General features: G+C 37.0%; 1 protein-coding gene across 2 annotated transcripts in view; it reads right to left on the reverse strand.

Moving 5' to 3' along the window:
* Positions 1-1,407: 1,407 nt before the first annotated feature.
* COMMD10 (COMM domain containing 10) overlaps positions 1,408-19,532 on the reverse strand; it is a 106,884-nt gene continuing 88,759 nt past the window's right edge. The window contains exons 7-8 of one of the 2 annotated variants that reach the window (XR_007780445.1): positions 4,630-4,689; positions 1,408-4,064 (exon numbers count right to left, since the gene is read on the reverse strand). Coding sequence is in view for 1 of the 2 variants with exons in the window: in XM_030237147.2 (XP_030093007.2) it covers positions 4,026-4,064; positions 4,630-4,689 (99 nt within the window). In the remaining variant the exon portion in view is untranslated. The remainder of the gene's footprint in view (positions 4,065-4,629; positions 4,690-19,532) is intronic. The other variant, XM_030237147.2, reaches the window with a different exon arrangement.

The following is a 19,532-nucleotide window of genomic DNA, read 5'->3' on the forward strand; positions in this document are numbered from 1 at the left end:
CAATAACCACACTTCTTCCTTTGACAAAAGTTACGAATTAGCTTGTCAGTAAATTCTTCTTGCTTTGAAAGAACAAGACTTCAGAGCCCTTAAAATCAGGCTATAGAAATGAAGCTGCAGATCATTACTCAAAATTTATGTGTCAGCAAACTCAGAAATTAAAGGAGAATTTGAAAGCCTCCTCTGAGGGGCCAAAATAGGCTTCGCACTTAGTCAAAATTTGAGACAGCAAAGCTATATTTGTCTAACTATGCATTTTATTTCAACAAAAATAAAATGCAAAAATTTACAGATATTTTGTATTTGCTTAAAAAACAGAAATTATATCTCCAAGTCTGAACTGGACAAAGATAATCTAATGCATTTGTACTCAACAAGCATTAATATGCCGTTGGTGTTGAGGCAGTTTGAGAACTGGCTTTCCCTTAGGTTCAGAACTCCAAATCTTCACGTCAAAATGTTACTGATGCTTGTTATGCCTGAATCAAAAGATTTCCTTCTTTTGCCAACAGTCCATTTGAGGCAGATTTTGACATTATAGTTTTGAAAGAAGTACAATCACAGAAAATACTGTCTTTAATGTCTGAACAAAGATGAATCAAATGTTTTTTAAATGCACTGAAAGATCTGAAAGAAGATTTAGTAATTCTTACTCATTCCAATTTCCAGTTTTAGAGTTAATAAATCTCTGCAAATATCTTCTTTCAACACTATATGAAGCCTTGGTAATTTCAAATCTGGATCATGTCCAAGAGATATTACAGGCCAGTATGCCAGGATCCTGAACATGGAAAAAGCATCCCTTTTGTTTTCTGCAATAAAAAATTTCAAAATTCTTCTCAGAGCTATTCAAAATAGCTCACTGTTCTGTTTTTCAGCAGGACCCATAACCAAAGCTTGAACACCTTCAGAATGCACACACCTGTCTAGGCTCTCACAGCAGCCTGGTGTGGTCATTCTCTGTAGTCTACATGCCGCCTTCCTCCCACAAGTGTTTTCCTTTCTGCCACCCCTAAGGCACTGGGTTGAGTCCCTGCTTCAGGCAGATCTACACACACATGACCCAGCCTGTGCCAGTGCTTGTTTTTCCTCTTGTTCACTGATGCTTGTGTGACACCAGGACTCTATACAAACCAAGTAGAGACAGCTTCTCTCAGGAGAAGAATAATCTTCCCTTCTCCAGGTTCACTCATGCCCAGAGAGAAGCAACCAGCATAAAAGCCTTCTTTTCTGCAAGACCTAACAAAAACCCCAAAGTCTTCTGCACTTTCTCAGTTAGCCAATTTTCTCTCCTTAGTCAGTAGCACTTAAATTTAAGTGGCAGTTTTCTTCTTTAAGATGGTACAGGTCATGTCCTCGCTCCATAACAATGTACAACCCCAAAGCTTCCCATTACACACAGAAAAGTCTTTTTAAACTAAATGTTTATTTCTCAGCAGTCCTTGACTAAAGGTAACCAATGTACTTCTTACAATAAAGCTTTTGACACTAAGAATTCAGTACAGTTAGTAAAAAACTAAAAGGCAGCCACTGTAAAGAAACTGTAAATATTTTCAGTCATTTGCAAGCAAGGATAAACATAAAATGTATTTTACAAAATTATTGCAGTCTTAGGCTTTTTCTTCCCTTTCAATATAATTTTATAATTTTTTAAAATATTTACTATTAAAGCTACATTTAAAATGTATATTTCATTATCCCATATTTTGATCTTGGTCAACTTTGCACCAAGGTTGGCACTTATGGGTTAGTTTGAAATACTAGATGCAGTTATACAACTGGCTAGTTTCCATTGCTAATTTGGGTTTACTCTGATTCCCCTACTCTCACTCTTCTATAAGGTTATCTCCTCCTCTGCTTCATATTTTCTTTGTATATACACTTTTGTCATCTTTTCCAGTGTTTCTGCTCTCTTCCTGGTATTTTCCAACACCCAAATTCCATCCTTGGGAATATCTATTTCTCTACCCTCTCCTTCGTTTCTCTTGTGCCCCACTTCTACCGACTCTGACTTCTTTTTCTAAGATGTGCTTGCTGATCTGTCCATGGCTCTTGCTCTCCAAACTAGTCCAGCCTTCACCTCCTCCTCCAGGATTCATCAATCACTGCCTACATTCACAAAGTTAAATTCCTCACACAACTGCCTTAGCATGCCCTGTATCTACACAAGAAGGTCTGAACTCACTTCAGACCTGACTTCCAGAACATAAGCTCTGAAAACTCCATGAAAAGTCTGAAGGGCAGTGTTCTTGCACAAAGCATACTGTGCCACAGGACTGGTAGAGAATACACATCATGCAGAAGGGGATTCCCTCAGCTGCACTAACTACAAAGCACTGCTACTGTCAGCAAGCAGAGGGAATGGTAGGCATGTGTCCACCTGCAGACCCACACCAGTCCATGCAGAGTGAGATGAGCAAGCTGCCAAGCTCTTGTTGAACAGCCAGACTGTAGAGGTGACATCTGTATCTCCAGACAATACAGCACGTGTGGCAGGGGCTTATGACAAGACATGATTTTGGCAGCCAGCCTCACAAGCTATGGTGGATAGCTGAGGATATTCTGCCAGGCAATGGTGACTCATTTCTTCTTCCAGGTGACTTTCTTCTTCTTTTACAGTAACAGCGTTACTGTCCTAGAGCAGTAGAGTATCATTTGGCACTTCCCTAAAGAGCTATGTACTATGGTAAGTGTGTGTTTTCTCTCCAGTGCCCTTTACTCATACATAGGCTGTTATCATCTGAGTCTAATAATTTTCAGCTTGGACAACTTGTGCAAACCTCACAGTATTATAGAGTTGACAGCACAATCCCTAATAACAAAGCAACAAAAAGGCACAAAAAAGCAACAAAGGGGGAAATCTGGCACAGGAGGACCTAAACTATTCAAAACATGCATTTTGGTAATACTCATATCCACAGTCATAAGCAAACAAGCTACAGAAGGAAACTGTCCCGTTGGGTATTAACCATCCCTGATGTAGGCATCAGGAAGAAAAAGTTCTTAAATCTCTGAACAGATAAATTTCCTCTCACCTTCCATAAGCCCAGAGTCCAGAGTCGTATACCGTGCAGGAAGAAATTGCCTGTCAACAAACATCAACGAACAAGTACTAAGATGATTTTCACCTTTCTCCTGCTTCTCATGAATCATCTGGAACTAATGGGTGAAAGTATGACTAAGTTGGCCTTTAACCACTATACTTCAGTTTTTCCTGTTCAATGTAAAAATGCTGGTGGTAAAAAGAGTATGAGGAAGGACCAACATAGCTTTCAGAAATCTGTCAGATCATTTCAGTATTTTTTTCTTTTATACTCTGAGATTTCTCCCCTCAGTTATACAACACACTTCTTAGATTCTTTAGTGGGCATGCAGTGCTAAGAAGCCATGTTTATTTTCAGTGCCAAGAGGAAACACTGAAATCAGAGACATTGTTGATAATTTCAAACTAAGATAAAATAAAGATAGCAAAATTAAGTTTGACTAGCCCCCAAATAAACTTTAAAAATTCTGAATTTATTTTGACTTATTTTATTTTAAATCTGCAAGAAGCATTATCAATTGTGTGAACATTATTTTAAAATGATAGAGATTTTATTAGCTGTGTATTTTCTTATAACTTCTACATTTATGTCCACAAAAAAGGGGTTTTTTCCTGGTCTCTCACTAACATGCAAATTTCTACCAGAATCAAGTAACACGCATAATAGAATGAAAAAAAAAATTTCTGAAGCAGAGTAGCATTCTTTGGTGGCAGGGGGAGGGTGCGGACAGGGTGTTTCCCCACTGTAAGTAAAGAAGACATTTTTCACAGCTGCTAAGCAAACAAGAGAAAGTCCATTAGAATCTTCAGACCCTCGACAAAGACTCTTGGCTAATGGTACTGGTCTGAAAAGCAGATAAGCCATATAATTTTACAAGAAGCAACCCGCTGAATCCTTCAGGAAATGCAGCTTGGCAATCTATCTTCAATTCAAAATAATGAGGTGGCAGGAGCATGATGGAGAAATAAGTCTTCAAAAACATCACATAAGGGAATCCAGCTGTGCTTGTATAGTTTCGAGCTATTTAAAGGAAAGAAAAAGAGAGGAAAAACCTCCACTCATAAAGGGTTGTTTAGAAACATGCAAACAGAAATAACCAATATCTTCAACTATGCATACCAAATATATTTGCATACCAATATAAAAATCTTGTACTCATGAATATTTGTTTTTACATGAAGCTATTAGAATTCATTGCTGCAGTTTAAATATTCAAATTTTAAAGAAACAGTTGTCTAAATACTACCTCTTTAGCATGCACAGATGTTTTCCTCTGAATTCCAATGCATAATAACAAGGAAAAAAAATAATAGAGTTCATTTTGACTGGATTAAGAGCCTAGCATCTTGACTGAAGATGTAACATGAAGATGCTGTTTCCAGAGACCCAAGACCTGCCTATTCCAAAGGTGAACGCACAAGCTCTTGTTGTAAATAGTTTATGCGATCAAAGGAATCCAACAGCCTTAATTTAAGTTGGATCCCTTCTTTCCAGTTTTATTAGATTTAATTAATATAGGCAACACTTCCTGCTGAGCAGCATAAGGTGTTTACAAAGAAACTATAGTATTGTAAAATCTACAGACCTTGTTGTAAAACTCAAACAGCTCCTGATGGCTAAATTCTACAAACACCTTCTTCAGGTTCTGTAAAGAAGAAAGAAAAAACAAATTAAAAAAATTAAGGAACAAACATACTCCTTTCTCTCTTTTCTCCTTTGCTTTTCTTTTCTTTTCTTTCTTTTCTTTTCTTTCTGTTCTCTTTCTTTTCTTGTCTTCTTTTCTTCTTTTCTTTTCTTTTGTTTCTTTTTTCTTTCTTTCTTTCTTTTCTTTTCTTTTTCTTTTTCTTTTCTTTTCTTTTTCTTTTTCTTTTCTTCTTTCTGTTTCTCTTTTCTCTTTTTAACATTAACTCCAGTAAATCAGAATATGAGATTAAGCTATATGAAAGATAATGGTTGGTTTTCCTTCTATTCACTACAATGTTCCTCATACATGTATATTTCATTTAAGTGAAGAATTCAAATCTACCAGTACATCTACTCTCCTCCTGTGAAGAACAGTAATAAAATCTATGTGAAGAATTTATTTACCTTATTTTTAAGTCAGACTAAAATGAAGGATTACATTCATCTTTCTCAGCAGTCCATCTAAGAGCTGGTAAATACCATTTCACAGTGACAAAGTCAGTACCGTATTTGATTGAACTGGCACAGCTATTAATGTACTGCACAGGCACAGAGCTGATACTTCCATTCATTAATCTAACAGTTCCAATCTTAGCATGCTGACACTGCTATAGGCATCCATGCAGATTCAGCCCAAGTCAACAACACAACAGCTTCAAAGCAGTGCTTAAGCACTTAAAAAACCCACAAAATAACACAACTGATGAAAACTGCTGTAGATAAAACAGATGGTGGTAATAATCCTCTGCGTGCATGTGCTGATGTCTGTGAAGATGGGGGTTGAATTAAAACTTCTGTCCTGCTTAACTTGCTTGGAGCCTCCAATCACACTTCAGATCCATCCACACAGTTCTAGCCTTATTCCTTCTGCTTCACTTTGTGACTTTATTTATTTAAAAGTAAATTTCTATTTCTGCACATTCTCTTTGTTTTTCTTAGACTTTTCAAGGCTTTGAGGCATTCCTGAGGATACAACCTGCACTACCATGAACAATAACGAATCTCTGTGAAAGCTGAATCTCTGGACACCTCTATTCACAAAATATTATCAGCTGAAGTAATGTACACACACTACGTTTCTTTAACTGGTAGCAACTTCATTACCACTTGGGTCAACAGAAAAACATTTGTTTATCCGCTCAGCTTAAATGAGCAAGGACACTTTTGCATACAGACAAGGCTGAGAGCCAGATTCTGCGTACTCAAAGCAATGCAAGTCTCAAGTTATGCCAAATAATGTCACTGAATTTGGCACACCAAGTGCACAAGACCAGCAGAAGCCCTGGGAACACAGTATAGGTACTGCCTGGTGCCTGCTCCTCAAAAGGAGCTGTAAGAGACACAGGAAAGAGATAAAATAACTGGGGCCAGCCTGTCTGGTGCAATTCCTCCTTCTCGCCCTGCAGAAAGAAGGATCCCTTCCAACAATTTCAGGAGGGCTACAAAAGCTTAGAAAAGGACCAGTGATTGGCATGAGAGACCAGTCTTCCCCCTCTGGGAAGGAACAATGCAATACTGTGAATCGTATGGCGAATACAAAATAAAACTACCAGTACAGCAGTTTTCTTTGCCATGACTCCAGCTGATCCTCCCTCCAAAGAGCATAATGCCATGACAGGGGAAGTAAAAGCATTTTTAAAGGCTTTCTAACAGCTAAGAAACTAAAAAGAAAGCAAACAAGGCTTTTTTTCAGAAGAGAAAGTGGGTAGAGGAAAGAAGAAAGATACATTAATAGCAAAGGCATCTACCATTTCAGCTGGGATATTTGATTGCCATTTGCCTTCCTAGAAGGATTTTGGTGACTGAATGGAAGGAATCAGAGCTGCAAACAGGAGGTTCAGCAAAAGGAAGATATCTCGTATCTTAAAAGTTTACCAGTCACAATTAATAGCAAGGATCATTTCTTGAATGATTTCTGGAAGAGGAGTCTGCTGCATTTTGATGTGATAGTTTTGCAATGCCTCCAGAGAGGAGTAGAGAAAGACCTCTAACCATCAGATCTCATTTCTCCAATCTCTGTGTCTCATTCAAGATGGGCATCTTCTGGTACCTCTTCAGATCAGCAAGCACAATGAATTCTCCTTCTCTCTCTCACTGCTTGTCTTTCGTATTTTTTACCTACATTACTTACTGTTAGTTAGAAGACAAAGTATGCAAGTGAAAAAAAGTGCAGACCTTTTAATTCAGATACTCTTTATACTTTATATAAAAAAAACCCCACTGCTTTATGAATAGGATGAGATCTCTCTTCCCATTATTATTTAATAGCCATACTCTGATAACTAGGACAAAATGTATGTTGGATTGTGGCAGGCAAATGTCTGTGGAGATCTAAAAGAAAGCACGCCATGCTAGGGCATGTTTCTGATTGGGGCGGGAGTAGGAGTGTCAGTGGGAGAGAGGTGTGACAATCTTGTATGAAATATGTTGTTTATCTGCACTTAATTGTCTGCTAAAACACATTTGTTTGTATGTGTAAAAACCCGGTACATCTACTATACCACTTCAACAGAGAGTGATGTACAAAAAACCCATGAAGAAGTATGGTACCAGTTAAAAATGTTACATTACTAAATTAAATTTTTCACTAGCATGAGTCTGTTAAGGATGGTGACAAATTATCATTATTATGTGGTAAGGAGTTCCTATACAAAATAACAAAAAATGTTGCATCATAACTAGATCCCTACAAAAAAATCCTGCTTTTCAGGTGGCTGATGGTGCCCCATTTTTAGCTGAGTTATCCATTATTTACTTAATTGCTTTATTCTGTGTGAATATAAACAAGTGCAATTAAAACCATACACCACAAGACTAGGTTACCACCCAGTTCTTCAATTACTCAGTAAAATTGTCTTAAAAATTACTGTATAGATAGATTATTGCTAAACCCCCCAGAACAGGCAAATTCCTAATATACCTAATGGAATTTTACTCAGATAAGCATTCAAAATTACAAACCCCAATAATATTTCAACTGTAACTAAAACATAGGATGAAAAAAATCACTTTCAGCTTACTTACTTGATTAAATGTCACTGTGTGCAGATAAAGCCTCAACCTATTTATGAAAAGTACAGACAAGCTGACTTCTTTTATCTGCACATACAAGTTTTCAGATGTTGCCTCTGATCTAGTATGTGTTTCCCAGATGTGAATAAGAAAACAGCAATTTGCTGGATGTCTAACTTCTTCTTCTTTTTATCAAATGTATCATTCTTTTTCCTCTTTCTTTATAAACATCTTCCCATCCCTCACCTTCACACTACTCTCCCCCTCATTTTTGCCATCTCATTTTCTCTTTCTTTTTATCATCTTCATGTGAAAGAAAACTAAATTGAGCAACCAGAAAACTAAACTGAATTTATTCCTATTGTCACACCTTGGCAGTCCAACAGTTTTGCCAATTACATCCCAAATTTTTCTGCTGTGCCAGTGTTAACTCCTAGCTCCTACTTTTAAGAGTTTTAGCCTTTAGTGTGACAGTTTCATAGCATCAGATAAACACAGCTGAACATTCTATTCTTATGAAGACAAAGAAATTTTTAAAGTACCAAATGTTCATTCTTTGGGATGCTTTGAAAACAAGGAGACAGGCTTTTTGTCTGATACAATATCCATGAAGGGTGGCAGGGACTGCACTGGAGCAATATGCTCAATGAGTGTAGCTAAAGAGTATGTGCAACACATTAGCTAAATAAAGTTGCTATTCAGTGTGTTCATCTACTGTAGAACATGACAAAGCACTGCCTTTACTACTGGAAACGTATGTGTGAATTGCAGGTGTCACCAAGAAAAATCTTTATATCATTCTGAACTGACTGCAAGGAATATGGTAATAAGCTTTCTGAAACGTGTGGTTTAACATGTTTGGACATGTATCACTAGTGAATGTATTTTAAGTGTAAAAATTAGATTTTAGTGCCATTTTTCCTTCATATATCTAGATGAAATCTGATTTCATTCCACCTCTTCTGTCACCGCAGGGCTGTATCAATTTACAACTCACAGCCTCCTGAGAACCGTGAAATTCTAATAAGCTTAACTGATTAGGGTTGTTTTCTCCCCTTAAGTATCTTCTCATTTACTGTCTGCTATCATTTTAAAAAGCATAACATCTTCATCAGTCTCTAAAACCAAATTTCTTCTGGGGGTGGAAGGGAGGCAGGAAAGAGGAAAGAGAATTGAGAGTAAATGAAGATAAAACCTTTGTGTTCCCAGTCAATATGTTATCCTAACCAAAACAGCCATTCTGAATGTCTGGCTAATTCTACAAAATAGCCACAGTCTTTTAATATATACTTAGCTTACAACCACCACCGAACAGGCAACATTTTAGCTGAACATGATCATCAGAATAAAATTATGAAGATACAAATATACAGGATATGTAAGAGTCTCCAACTTCCCATTATCTTGGTTAACTATTTTAAACACTAATACCTTCTTGCTGCAAAACATTTCTGTGGAAACCAAGCAAAAACTGTCATCTCCTTAAAATATTCAGAAAGCAGAGACAAATTTCAAGTTATAATCAAAGGATTGGGTTTTGCTTTTAGGGGGGCGGTTGGTTGATTTGTTTTACAGTGGGGATGTTTATGTGTTTGTTTGTAGATGTTTATGTGTTTGTTATGTTGTTTGTAGTGGTTTGTTGGGTGTTTTTAATACAGTGCTCTAGATATTCATAATGAGCTACTGAAAAATGTGCTACTGCCCTATTCTAATGACAGAGTTTTGCAACCTTACATACTACACAGCAATTCCACACTTTTAAGTCCCCAACCCCGTGTGTAAGCATAAAGTAAATGCACTCAAAGTTATAAATTAAAGCTAAACCACTGGTTTAAAGCTCACATGAATTAAAAAAAAATGGATACTACTGTTATCAACTGCAAAGCTATAACTACTTCAAAAAAAGTTTGAAAAATAAATGATGTTGAAAAAAAAATACCAACTATTTTGAAGCAAACGGAGGGATAAGCTGAATTATATAATATATTTATAAACTAAATGTCTGCTGATAATGATCATGTTATGTGACTGAGCACGTGTAAAAAATACAGTATATTCAGCAAAGCTTTTTAATAGTAACTAAGTGAAATAACACACATCTCAATCTTCATATTCTAATATTATCTTTAATACTATCTTGAGCCACATCTCCATTAGGTTTGAGAGAAGACTATTTTCACATTTGCTATCCATTCTCCAATTATTCCTATTAGATATCCTTAAAATCTCAGATATAACAGAATTATATGGATAACTAAGCTAATCAGTTTATGGACAAATTAAGATTGATTTCTAAACAGACTCCAGTTGATTCTTACTAGACTGCATTTCCCCCCTAGACCCATTAATTTTTGTGCTACATTAATTCAGACTTGCTTTAAACTTGCTTCAGTCCTGGAGAACTGTCCATTCACCTAGGCAGCTACAACTCACAGCCCTTTTTCTACTTATATCTCTCAGAATTTATCAAAAAGTTTCTGCTACTTGGTCAGGAAGATCAATTTTAAGAAGAGCACATGCATTAAAACAGACCAGCATTTCTTAGAAGCACACCTGTTTGTTAACTCTCTCCCTATAAGAGATGGTAATTAAAACTTCTTCATATTCTTACAGCTGTAGATGGATGTAATTCAGTTCAGGGATTCAGCAAAACATTGGGAGTTAAATACAGACTAATATATTCCTAATTAAATTTCTTTCACATCATCAAAAAATGTAAACTTCAAACTTCATTCTTTTTGCAAGCTTATCTCCATTTGCTATACCAATTTACTATTTTTGTAGAGAAAAAAATCATGTTTTATTACTGAATTACATGCATTTCAAGTTTCACTGTGTAACTGTTATAAAATGTAAGATACTAACCAACGCTTCCTGACCAACATATTAACATCTAGCTCATAAACATACTGTGTTCTACCTTTTAAAGTAGCATTTCTTTTTCATATAAGCTTAAGAAACTCAAATTCCTTGTGGATTCATGGAGATCAAGATCTGCATCGTACTAAAGGTGACTTTCCTTCTCTTTGCAACCTATTTGTAAGCATCCTGACCAAATCCTGTGTTGATTCCTCAGATCTAACCAATGTGTTACTGGAATTTACGGAGATACATACAGATATATCTTGAATCTCACTCCAGCAGATTCAGGGTCGTTTAAACATGTTTGCATGGAAGACGGCAAAAATTAATTTATTGTCCGAACTGGCAATAAGGCAACAGATTCTGCAGGCAGCTGAAGACCTACAGAAGACCTGACATACTCCCAAACTGCAGTAAGAATTGTCAGTCAGTACCATTTTCATTACTCCTGCTCCTCTCCATCCTCACAAAAATACCTATCACTGGCTGAATGAACTGATGCAAAACTGTAGACAGGAAATGGGACACAACTACTAAAAAGACCACATAGGCTGGGAAGATCATAGAGCATTAGAGGCAGACAGGTCCCTTTTTCACAGTAGGTATGAAAAATGCTTTTAAAACTGTGAGAATTATCAGAGGAAAAAAAACCCAAGACTACAGTTTTCACTTCAGTACATTGTGTCAGAGTAAATACCATCTTGCTAAAGAAGAGAGATTGAAAAGCGTTCTTTTCCAATAGCTGTATCCAAGCAAAGTGTTCCTAGGAATTTACATTCCTATAAGTACCATCATTATATTGGTTGGCCTTTCAATGATACTTTTGCATGGAAAACTTTTAAAAACCAGAAATTTGAGATGAGGGTTGACACTTGTGTGCAGATTATGTTAAATATACTTTTAGAAAAACATCACAGTGAACAAACATGCTTTTTGGAGAAGTGGGTGGTAGATGTGTATCAGTTTATGCCTATCACTAAAAAACATGTCTTTTATATTGACACTTCCCTGTATGTTGCAGGTACAGAAAATGGCTCATAGAAGATCTATTGAAAGGCTGACTTGCTTTACGTCAGCTCTGTATTTGTATTTACCTTCACACGCCCTTTCTTTCTTTGAAGATAACTATACACACTGCACATGCTCCTGATTGATTCCTCACTAGACTCCACATGGATTCAGTCACTATGAGCAACAAGCCTACCTCCCCATGAATGTTACTGTATTTTCAGGATTCAATAGCAAAACATGCATAATTTCCAAAAATTGTATATCCAGCAAAACATGTTTAAAAATCAGTTCATTCACTGAAAGGCTGCTATAATTACTAAGAATGTCACAGATTAATCTGAGGAACACAGATCCTAAGAATTATTATCTTCCTGTTTCATCTCTACTTTATTTTGCAAATTCTACTGTACTCCAAATACTGCAGAAAGCTCTCTGAAGAAGCAGTCTTACTAAAAATTTAAAAATGAAACCCACAAAACCAAAACAAAAACCAACCAAAACCAAACAAACGAACAAAACCCCAAACAAAAACAACAACCAAAAAAAAAAACCCAAAAAAAAGAAACAAAACCCCAAAGCCACCCAAAAACCAACAAACCCCCCCCCAACTCCAAAACCCACCCAAACAGTCTTTCTTCCCATTAAATTTCACTGTATCAAGTTTGGAAAAAAGAGTTCACAAGAAATCATACACACCCTAATTGTTGCATACTGCTTATACTGTCTGTAACTATCAAAATACAACTTTCTTCTTTCATCAGAGTTATACTGTGATAAGTGGTTTTAGTCCTCAGAAGAAATTAAATTCTTATCTTTCCCATTTTGGTACACCTCACTTGTCACAGAACTTATGACATTTAAAAAATTAAGTTCAGGAACTCTGCAAGGAAAACCAGGCAGCTGTGATTCTGTGTTTCTTTTATTTCTGTTGGGGCTAGGATGTATAAGTCTTCAAAGCCATGAAGACCAGTGAGTTCACATTTCCATTCTAAAGATAGCTCACATCAAAACTGACACAACAGTCTTACATTCACCTCAAATGATACGGAATTAATTTTTCTTATTATTATTGTATTCACAGATAACCTCTGCCGAAGAAACAGAAAGTCTGGACATGCTGGCACCAGAAATGCTTTCAAGCTTTTCTGACCTCACATGTTCACCAGATTCGACCACAGCTGATGCCATCATGATTTGATGCCACATTAAAAAGATGTTGCATAGCTATAGTTGTGAAATATTTTCATTATCGTGATCAGAAAATGATCAAATTCTAGGAAACTAATAGAACTGACTATAAGTATCAAGTGCCTAGTTTTGTCATCCACCAATTTAAGATTATGAACTTAAATGCAAACAATGCACCTTGGGTGTCTTGGAACAGCGAAGCTCAGCTTTGAAACTCTTTGCATCTCGATATACAATGGTCAAAACCCCCTATTAGCAAGAATAGCAGCTCAACACCATGCACTGAATTTTTTAAAGGATTTCTCACACAACTTGCCTGCAGCTGATGTAATTAACTTGGAGTTACAAGTACTTTATGTTGTAATCAGTTACACATCTAATGCTGGGTCTGAAGCTGGATTTAGAGGAAGCTCAAACTGTCATCAAAACCATTTTGTTCTTGTCAAAATGCAAGATCAAACCTCTGTCCAGAGAAGAAACCTGGGATTGTTACCATCTTTGTCCATATCTAGAGCTACAGATCTGACAGAAATATTATATGGTGATGTCATGCAGATGACTAACATTTTAAGAAGGATTTATACTTCCATTTAGGATTGGAGGAAGCTGGCATCCTTTCGAATTATTACCTTCGGAGCCTACCTGGTTCAGTAAGAAACTGCAATGCTGTATTGCTTTACCACAAAGAACCTTCATCACTGGAATATCTGAAGGTATTTATTGTTTCTACTGAGGCACAAGAAAAGCAGCTGGATAAAAGATGTCAGCAGTGACAGAAAAGATCTAAGGAAGCTCAGATCCACATGAAATCAATGTAACTGATGTGAAAATACCTTTCAAAAATCTGTTTAAATATTCACAAAATGTTAAGATTAGATAATCTGTAAATTAGTTTTTTTTGTTTGAAATAGGTCACTCGGAGTATCACAAATTTGAATTTTGTTAGGCAGATCAGCAAAGATAAAATGTTTGGGGCTGTTTTTTTCTGGGCTAAAGGGATGCTAGTGGCTGTCAGCAAGTATGTTTTTGATCTCCAGTGGGCAAATTGTTCCAGCAGCTAGCAGCTGGGGACTTGCACACAAATCTCAGCTGCTGAAAGATGGGGAAGTCATGCAGGAATGAGGGATGTTAACTAGCAGTCTAGTCCCCAGCAGGATCAAAGGCAAAACTCCCAGGGAGTAAGTTTGTTTGTAAAGCAATACACATTTTATCCTTTTTAAAATTTACTTAATTTTATGATGAAGTCACCTACTTACTATTTTTACTGTATTCTAAGAGTTATAATATATCTGCATCTTTTGCTACAATGCTCATAATCTACAAATAAGTGCTGGTATCTCTTCCTTGCCATAAGCAACCCAGCAAAGCCTTGAACCAGAGCTACCTGTTGTATCAAGGACACACTGATGTGTCACTGATGGGAACAAAATTACATTGCATCACTAACCTGACCAAGAAACACCAACGTTTCTCAGACAACAGGCCACAATGCAAAACTGGAAGAGGTTATTAAAACCAAAGTTTCTCAAATTAGACAAAAAAGCTTTGCCTTTTTACAAGAATTACAAATAGATTATGTGGTCTTCTCATAATGACTCCACAAAATTAATAAGAATGTGGAAACAACCACTCTACTACAAAACAATCAAGCAACAACTTTCTCATTTGTCACTGAAAGTCACACACATTCTAATGACACAAAATTAGCTACTTTGGATTTCAGGCAATGGAATGTCAGTGACTTTGCTTTACTGCTTTTGGTGACAAATTACTTAAACCTTGATGCAGTGGAGTGGTGTGAATTCTCACTGCTTGCTGAAAACTGGACAAAGTGCTAAAGACTGAAAGTACAAGTTCTGTGGGTTTTCACATGCACCAAAGATAAAATGAGATTGCTCACCCCTAATTTCCTTCAAAGCCAGACTATGAACATAAGTGTGTAAGTAATATCCTCTCAGAAAAGAAAAAAACAATTTTTGGCCAACATAAACAACTCAAAAGAGGGTATTGAAGCTCTTTTTATTTTCTTCAAGTCTGTGTGCTATTGAACCACAATTCATACAGGTTGCTTTAAAGTAAGTAACATGAAGAAATATAGTACTAGATTCAGTTTATTTTACAGATGGCAGGAGCACAATCCAGTACTCAGGCTGGTTGCAATGGTTTCAGTAAGTATCAAAACCAAGATACTTTTTATGCTTCTCTCTAAAAATGAACCTGTTTAGCTCTCAATTAATTACATTTTCTCTTTCAAGACCACACTGCATGATGTAAAACTAAAATGGTAGAGCAAGCAATAAAAAGTGCATGTCATGTAATCTTTTCACAAAGATAGACACAAAATTAATATTCAAACTTAATGTCTTTTTTGTCTTTTTAACATAGTTCTTCAAAGGGAAAATGGAATAGCAAGATGTCACAGGTCAGTTTGCAAATACTATTTTCTTAGAATCACACATCATAAAGGTTGGAAAAGACCCTCCAAGATCACTGAGCCCACCCACCCTTTGACCAAACACCACTAAACGTTCAAGTGTTTCTTGAACACTTTCTCTACCACCTTCCTGGGCAGTCTATTCCAATGTTTAACAATCCCTTCCAGGAAGAATTTCTTCCTGATGTCCAACATGACCCCCCCCCAACCAAGAGCAGGTCAAGGCCATTCCCTCTTGTCCTGCTGCTTGTTTCTGCATTTCCACAACCTCCTTTGAGGTAGCTGTTAGTACCAAGGTAGTGCTCACTTGCATTCAAGGTGCAAAACTGGTCTCTGAGCAGCAGAAAAATGAACTAGAAGAATGAAAAGGTGACAGCTGAACTGTTGAACTGGAAAGATAGCCTGATGATCCGAGTCAGAATAAGGGTGACAGCACAGCAGTCTTTATAAAACAGCATATTACAAGTATCTGCGCTTTCTTACTGGTGTGACAGAATTAACAGTGGAACACACACTAAAGGTAGACGCCACTGGATTCCAGGCATAAGAAATGTTTTGTATCTGTTGATGAAAGTAATTCCAAAACCCTGCACAGAAGACTGAATTGCCCAAATTGCAAACCAAGTTCTTTAATGAGAACAACAGTCTAACATACTTGGGAGCATTTTTTTTGAAAGGATTAAAACACTATTAAAAGACCATTGTGAAAGAGAAGTAATGCTATTTGGACTGGTTTTTTTTTTTATTTTGGACATAAACAGGTTGACTGGTTTACAACCATAAACTAGGCAGGACTCCACGGTCAAGCAATGGCTCTGTGGGGTAAGAGGCTACCTAAGGAATACACAGATCTAATAGCTGACTTGCCATTGGCAATCTACTTCTCAAAATGATAAACAAAGTACTTGGGGTTTTGTGGCACTCGGGATACCCTCTAGATCCTTCTAAAGCTGAAGCCTACAGAGATATGAAATTCTATGAGCCGCCGGCGGCTCAGCGGCAGTGGCAGCGCCTGGCCGGGGACAGGCAACACCGAGTGTCCCGGGACAGAGGAGACAGGGAACACCGAGTGTCCTGGGACAGAGGGGACAGGGAACACCTAGTGTCCCCCGCCCTGCTGGGCCTCTGGGGGAGGTGCCGGCCCTGGGGAGCCGTCAGGTCTCCATGTGCTGCTGCGCCTGCCTCGTGAGCTCCGGCAAAGATCTGTTGCCATCTCGTCCCTCGGTCCCACAAGCCCGAGGTCGTCCCTGCTGGGCGCAGCCTCAGGAAAGGCATTTCCAGCAGATCGTTTGCAGCAGTTGGCTATCTAGCCATTATTTACTGTCACCTTTTTTATTCTTGCCTGTTGCCATTTTGTTTGTCACTAAACGGTTATTTTTTCACTTACATCTGTTCATATCTTATTCATTACTGATGGGAAGGGATTAGTTGGAATCAAGGAGGAAGTTACTCATTTCAGACTGCCCACCCCTTTAAACTGTCTCAAATCTATACACCTATATGTAACAATAGTAGCAGTAAAATGTATCTCTGTGACAGGAGATTTTAGTTTCTTTAGATCTTTAAAACCCTAGATTAAATACTAGAGATCTTACCTGCTTAGGGAGTTCACCTCATATCAAAAAATCATGTTTGGCAACAAAAAATAACCATCCCTTACATGAAGAATTGACATGGAATACAATTTCAATCCATTAATGACCATTCAATTTCTCCAAATAATTCTCACAGGGAGCTGATCCAAACAAAATACCTAAAAGTTGGCAATTACATCTTTTAGATGGCCACTATTCTTCACTCTTAAAAGACATAGATCTGGATGCACAAGTAATTTCAATAGATACTTACTGATAAGCAGTGAGAGTAGCCAGAAAAATGATCTAGATAACTTGGTAGGAGGCCAGCGAAGTTCACAAGAGACACAGCTGTTGAATACTCAAGTCCTGGGATCTGAAGACTTATTGACCTCCTGTTTGTTTATCACCAGCAGTTTGAAAGTGCTGCAACTGGAGTCTGATTAAAGAACTCCAGCACAAACTTCAATAACTTTGAAGCTTTAAAGAGAGTGTAAAACATCCATAAAGAGCAAGTATAAGAGTGAATACCGAAAGGGTCCACAGCTCTTGAATAAAAAATTGCTGCTATTAGTCAGCTACACCTCTCTAGACACTACCATTCAGAGCACCACTGGGCCACAGGGCTCTTGGTGTAGAGGTAAAATGTTATGGTCAGATAATACAAGGAGCGAGATAACACGCAACCACTAAAATGTACTTAATAGAAAGTCAATACATTAATTTTGCATTAGTGGTTGCATAGCCCATTCTCTCACAGTCTAAGACAGCACAAAAATGCAAGGCTGGCATAAACTCTGTATTAGCTGCATATATTCCAGTTAATGTGACAGAAATGGCTATCTTCTACCCGACATTACAATTCTACTGTGAGCAATCCAGCAGTGCAGAGATAAAGTATTAATGATTGTGAAATCATGCCTTGACTCCGTGGTGCTAACCTAATTGTGAAATTAGACTTTGTTTATTTCACAGCTGGGTACTGACTGGCTATGAATTGAACTGAAAATGCTATTTACAGGCCAGTATGTGGCAATACTTCCAAGCAAACAAGAGACTGAAGAGGTGAAGACAGATATCAAAATGGGGCTGTAAATTACCTTGCTGAATGCTCTTACTCAAAAGTTGCTTGGAATATTTCACTACTCTGAAGCCATACCAGAATGAATTAGGCCATTATTCATATGATAATAATAACAACAGCTACTAGAAAATGCTGTATTTTCTACACCACTCTCTAATGATGCAGGACAGCATCATCTCCCTAGTGTTGCAGTTTCCAGTATAATACATTTTTCTAACGCTGTTTTATGGAAACCAAGAAACACTGACAGAGACTCACAATCAAAACCTATACAAATTACTGAAATTTTAAGGTAATTTACTTCAGTTACTTCATATAATCCCAGCACCCCACTGCTTCTAGTTGCTGACTACAAAATGCTACAAAATCTTCTCTAGTTGAATGGCTACAGTTGAAAGTACAAAATAATGCAAAAATTTAAAAACTAAATATAACTTTGTCACAAATAATGTTTTCTACCCTGTTTTCCACCTTCACCTGATTGTGAAGCTATTTAAACCTTAAACCTGGTGGTTTAAATAGCTTAACAATCAAGAAAATGTGTGAAATCAGTTGTGACTGGGGATCACAAAGAAAGTAATTAGTTCATGGAGATCAATCTAGAAATCAACACACACCTTGGGAAAGACAGATCTCAAGATCAAGACTCTGCAAGAGTAGCTTCTGTCCAGCCTTTTCATGATTCCGTGTTCTAGGAGTGAGGAGGGAAAGACAGTCTTTCTTTGGCCATCCCTCTAACACCTAATTAGAAGATACTTGGACTTCAGTAACAGTCTGTCCCTGTATTTCCATGGCAAAAAGCAATTTCCAGGTACCACAGTTACAGAGCAAAGTCCATCTATTTAAAAAATGTACCTACAATCAACTTGTTCCTATTGAATAACGATTTGACTAGAGTGCTTCACTAGTAACAGAGAATTTTTTTTTTAAAACATAGTTTTTAAAAAGTCAAGTTAAATTCTTAAGTTTTGCAGTGATAAAAACTTTCTGCTCCATCAGTACAATAATTTTTTAATACCTTTAATTAAGCAATTTTAAGAATCTTCATTCACTTGATGTTAAAGTCTCAAAGTATGCCCAATATTTTTGCCAGTGTAGCTACTTCTCTGTGAACTGTAGTAAATGCTTTATTATTTAATTTGTTTGGCTTTTTTTTGGTTTTGTTTTTTTATAGCTGCTTTCCAGTGAACTGCAGTGAACATGTTATTTGAGGCTTTTAACTTTTTCTTTGGGCCCCCTATCAGAAAGCCTATCTATGCTAGATCAGAAATAGTTTCTTCTGCACTACCCTTATCTAGTATAAAAATCTTGACCTAAAACTGTGGGAAAATATTAGGTGCATGTATGGAACATTTATTACGTAAAATCTTGTATTCTGTTCTTTAAAACATTTTTTTTTCACTTCAAGCTTTTTTTAATAACAGGGAGGGAAAATACGCCTGAAATAAACAAACTCATTTTACAGATAATTTCTAATGAAAATGAAATATGCTCAAGGGCATCCTCATCTTATGTAAATGCTTAGCATGAAATAATTTTATTATAGTTGAGATAAATATCAGTGGACAAAAGGGGTGAATGGAACAGGGTAAAAGTACCAGCTTTTATTATGTTCATTGAATTAATTCTATACCAGTGTA

Source organism: Serinus canaria, chromosome Z (genome assembly GCF_022539315.1).
Source record: "Serinus canaria isolate serCan28SL12 chromosome Z, serCan2020, whole genome shotgun sequence".
NCBI classification, from domain to species: Eukaryota; Metazoa; Chordata; class Aves; order Passeriformes; family Fringillidae; genus Serinus; species Serinus canaria.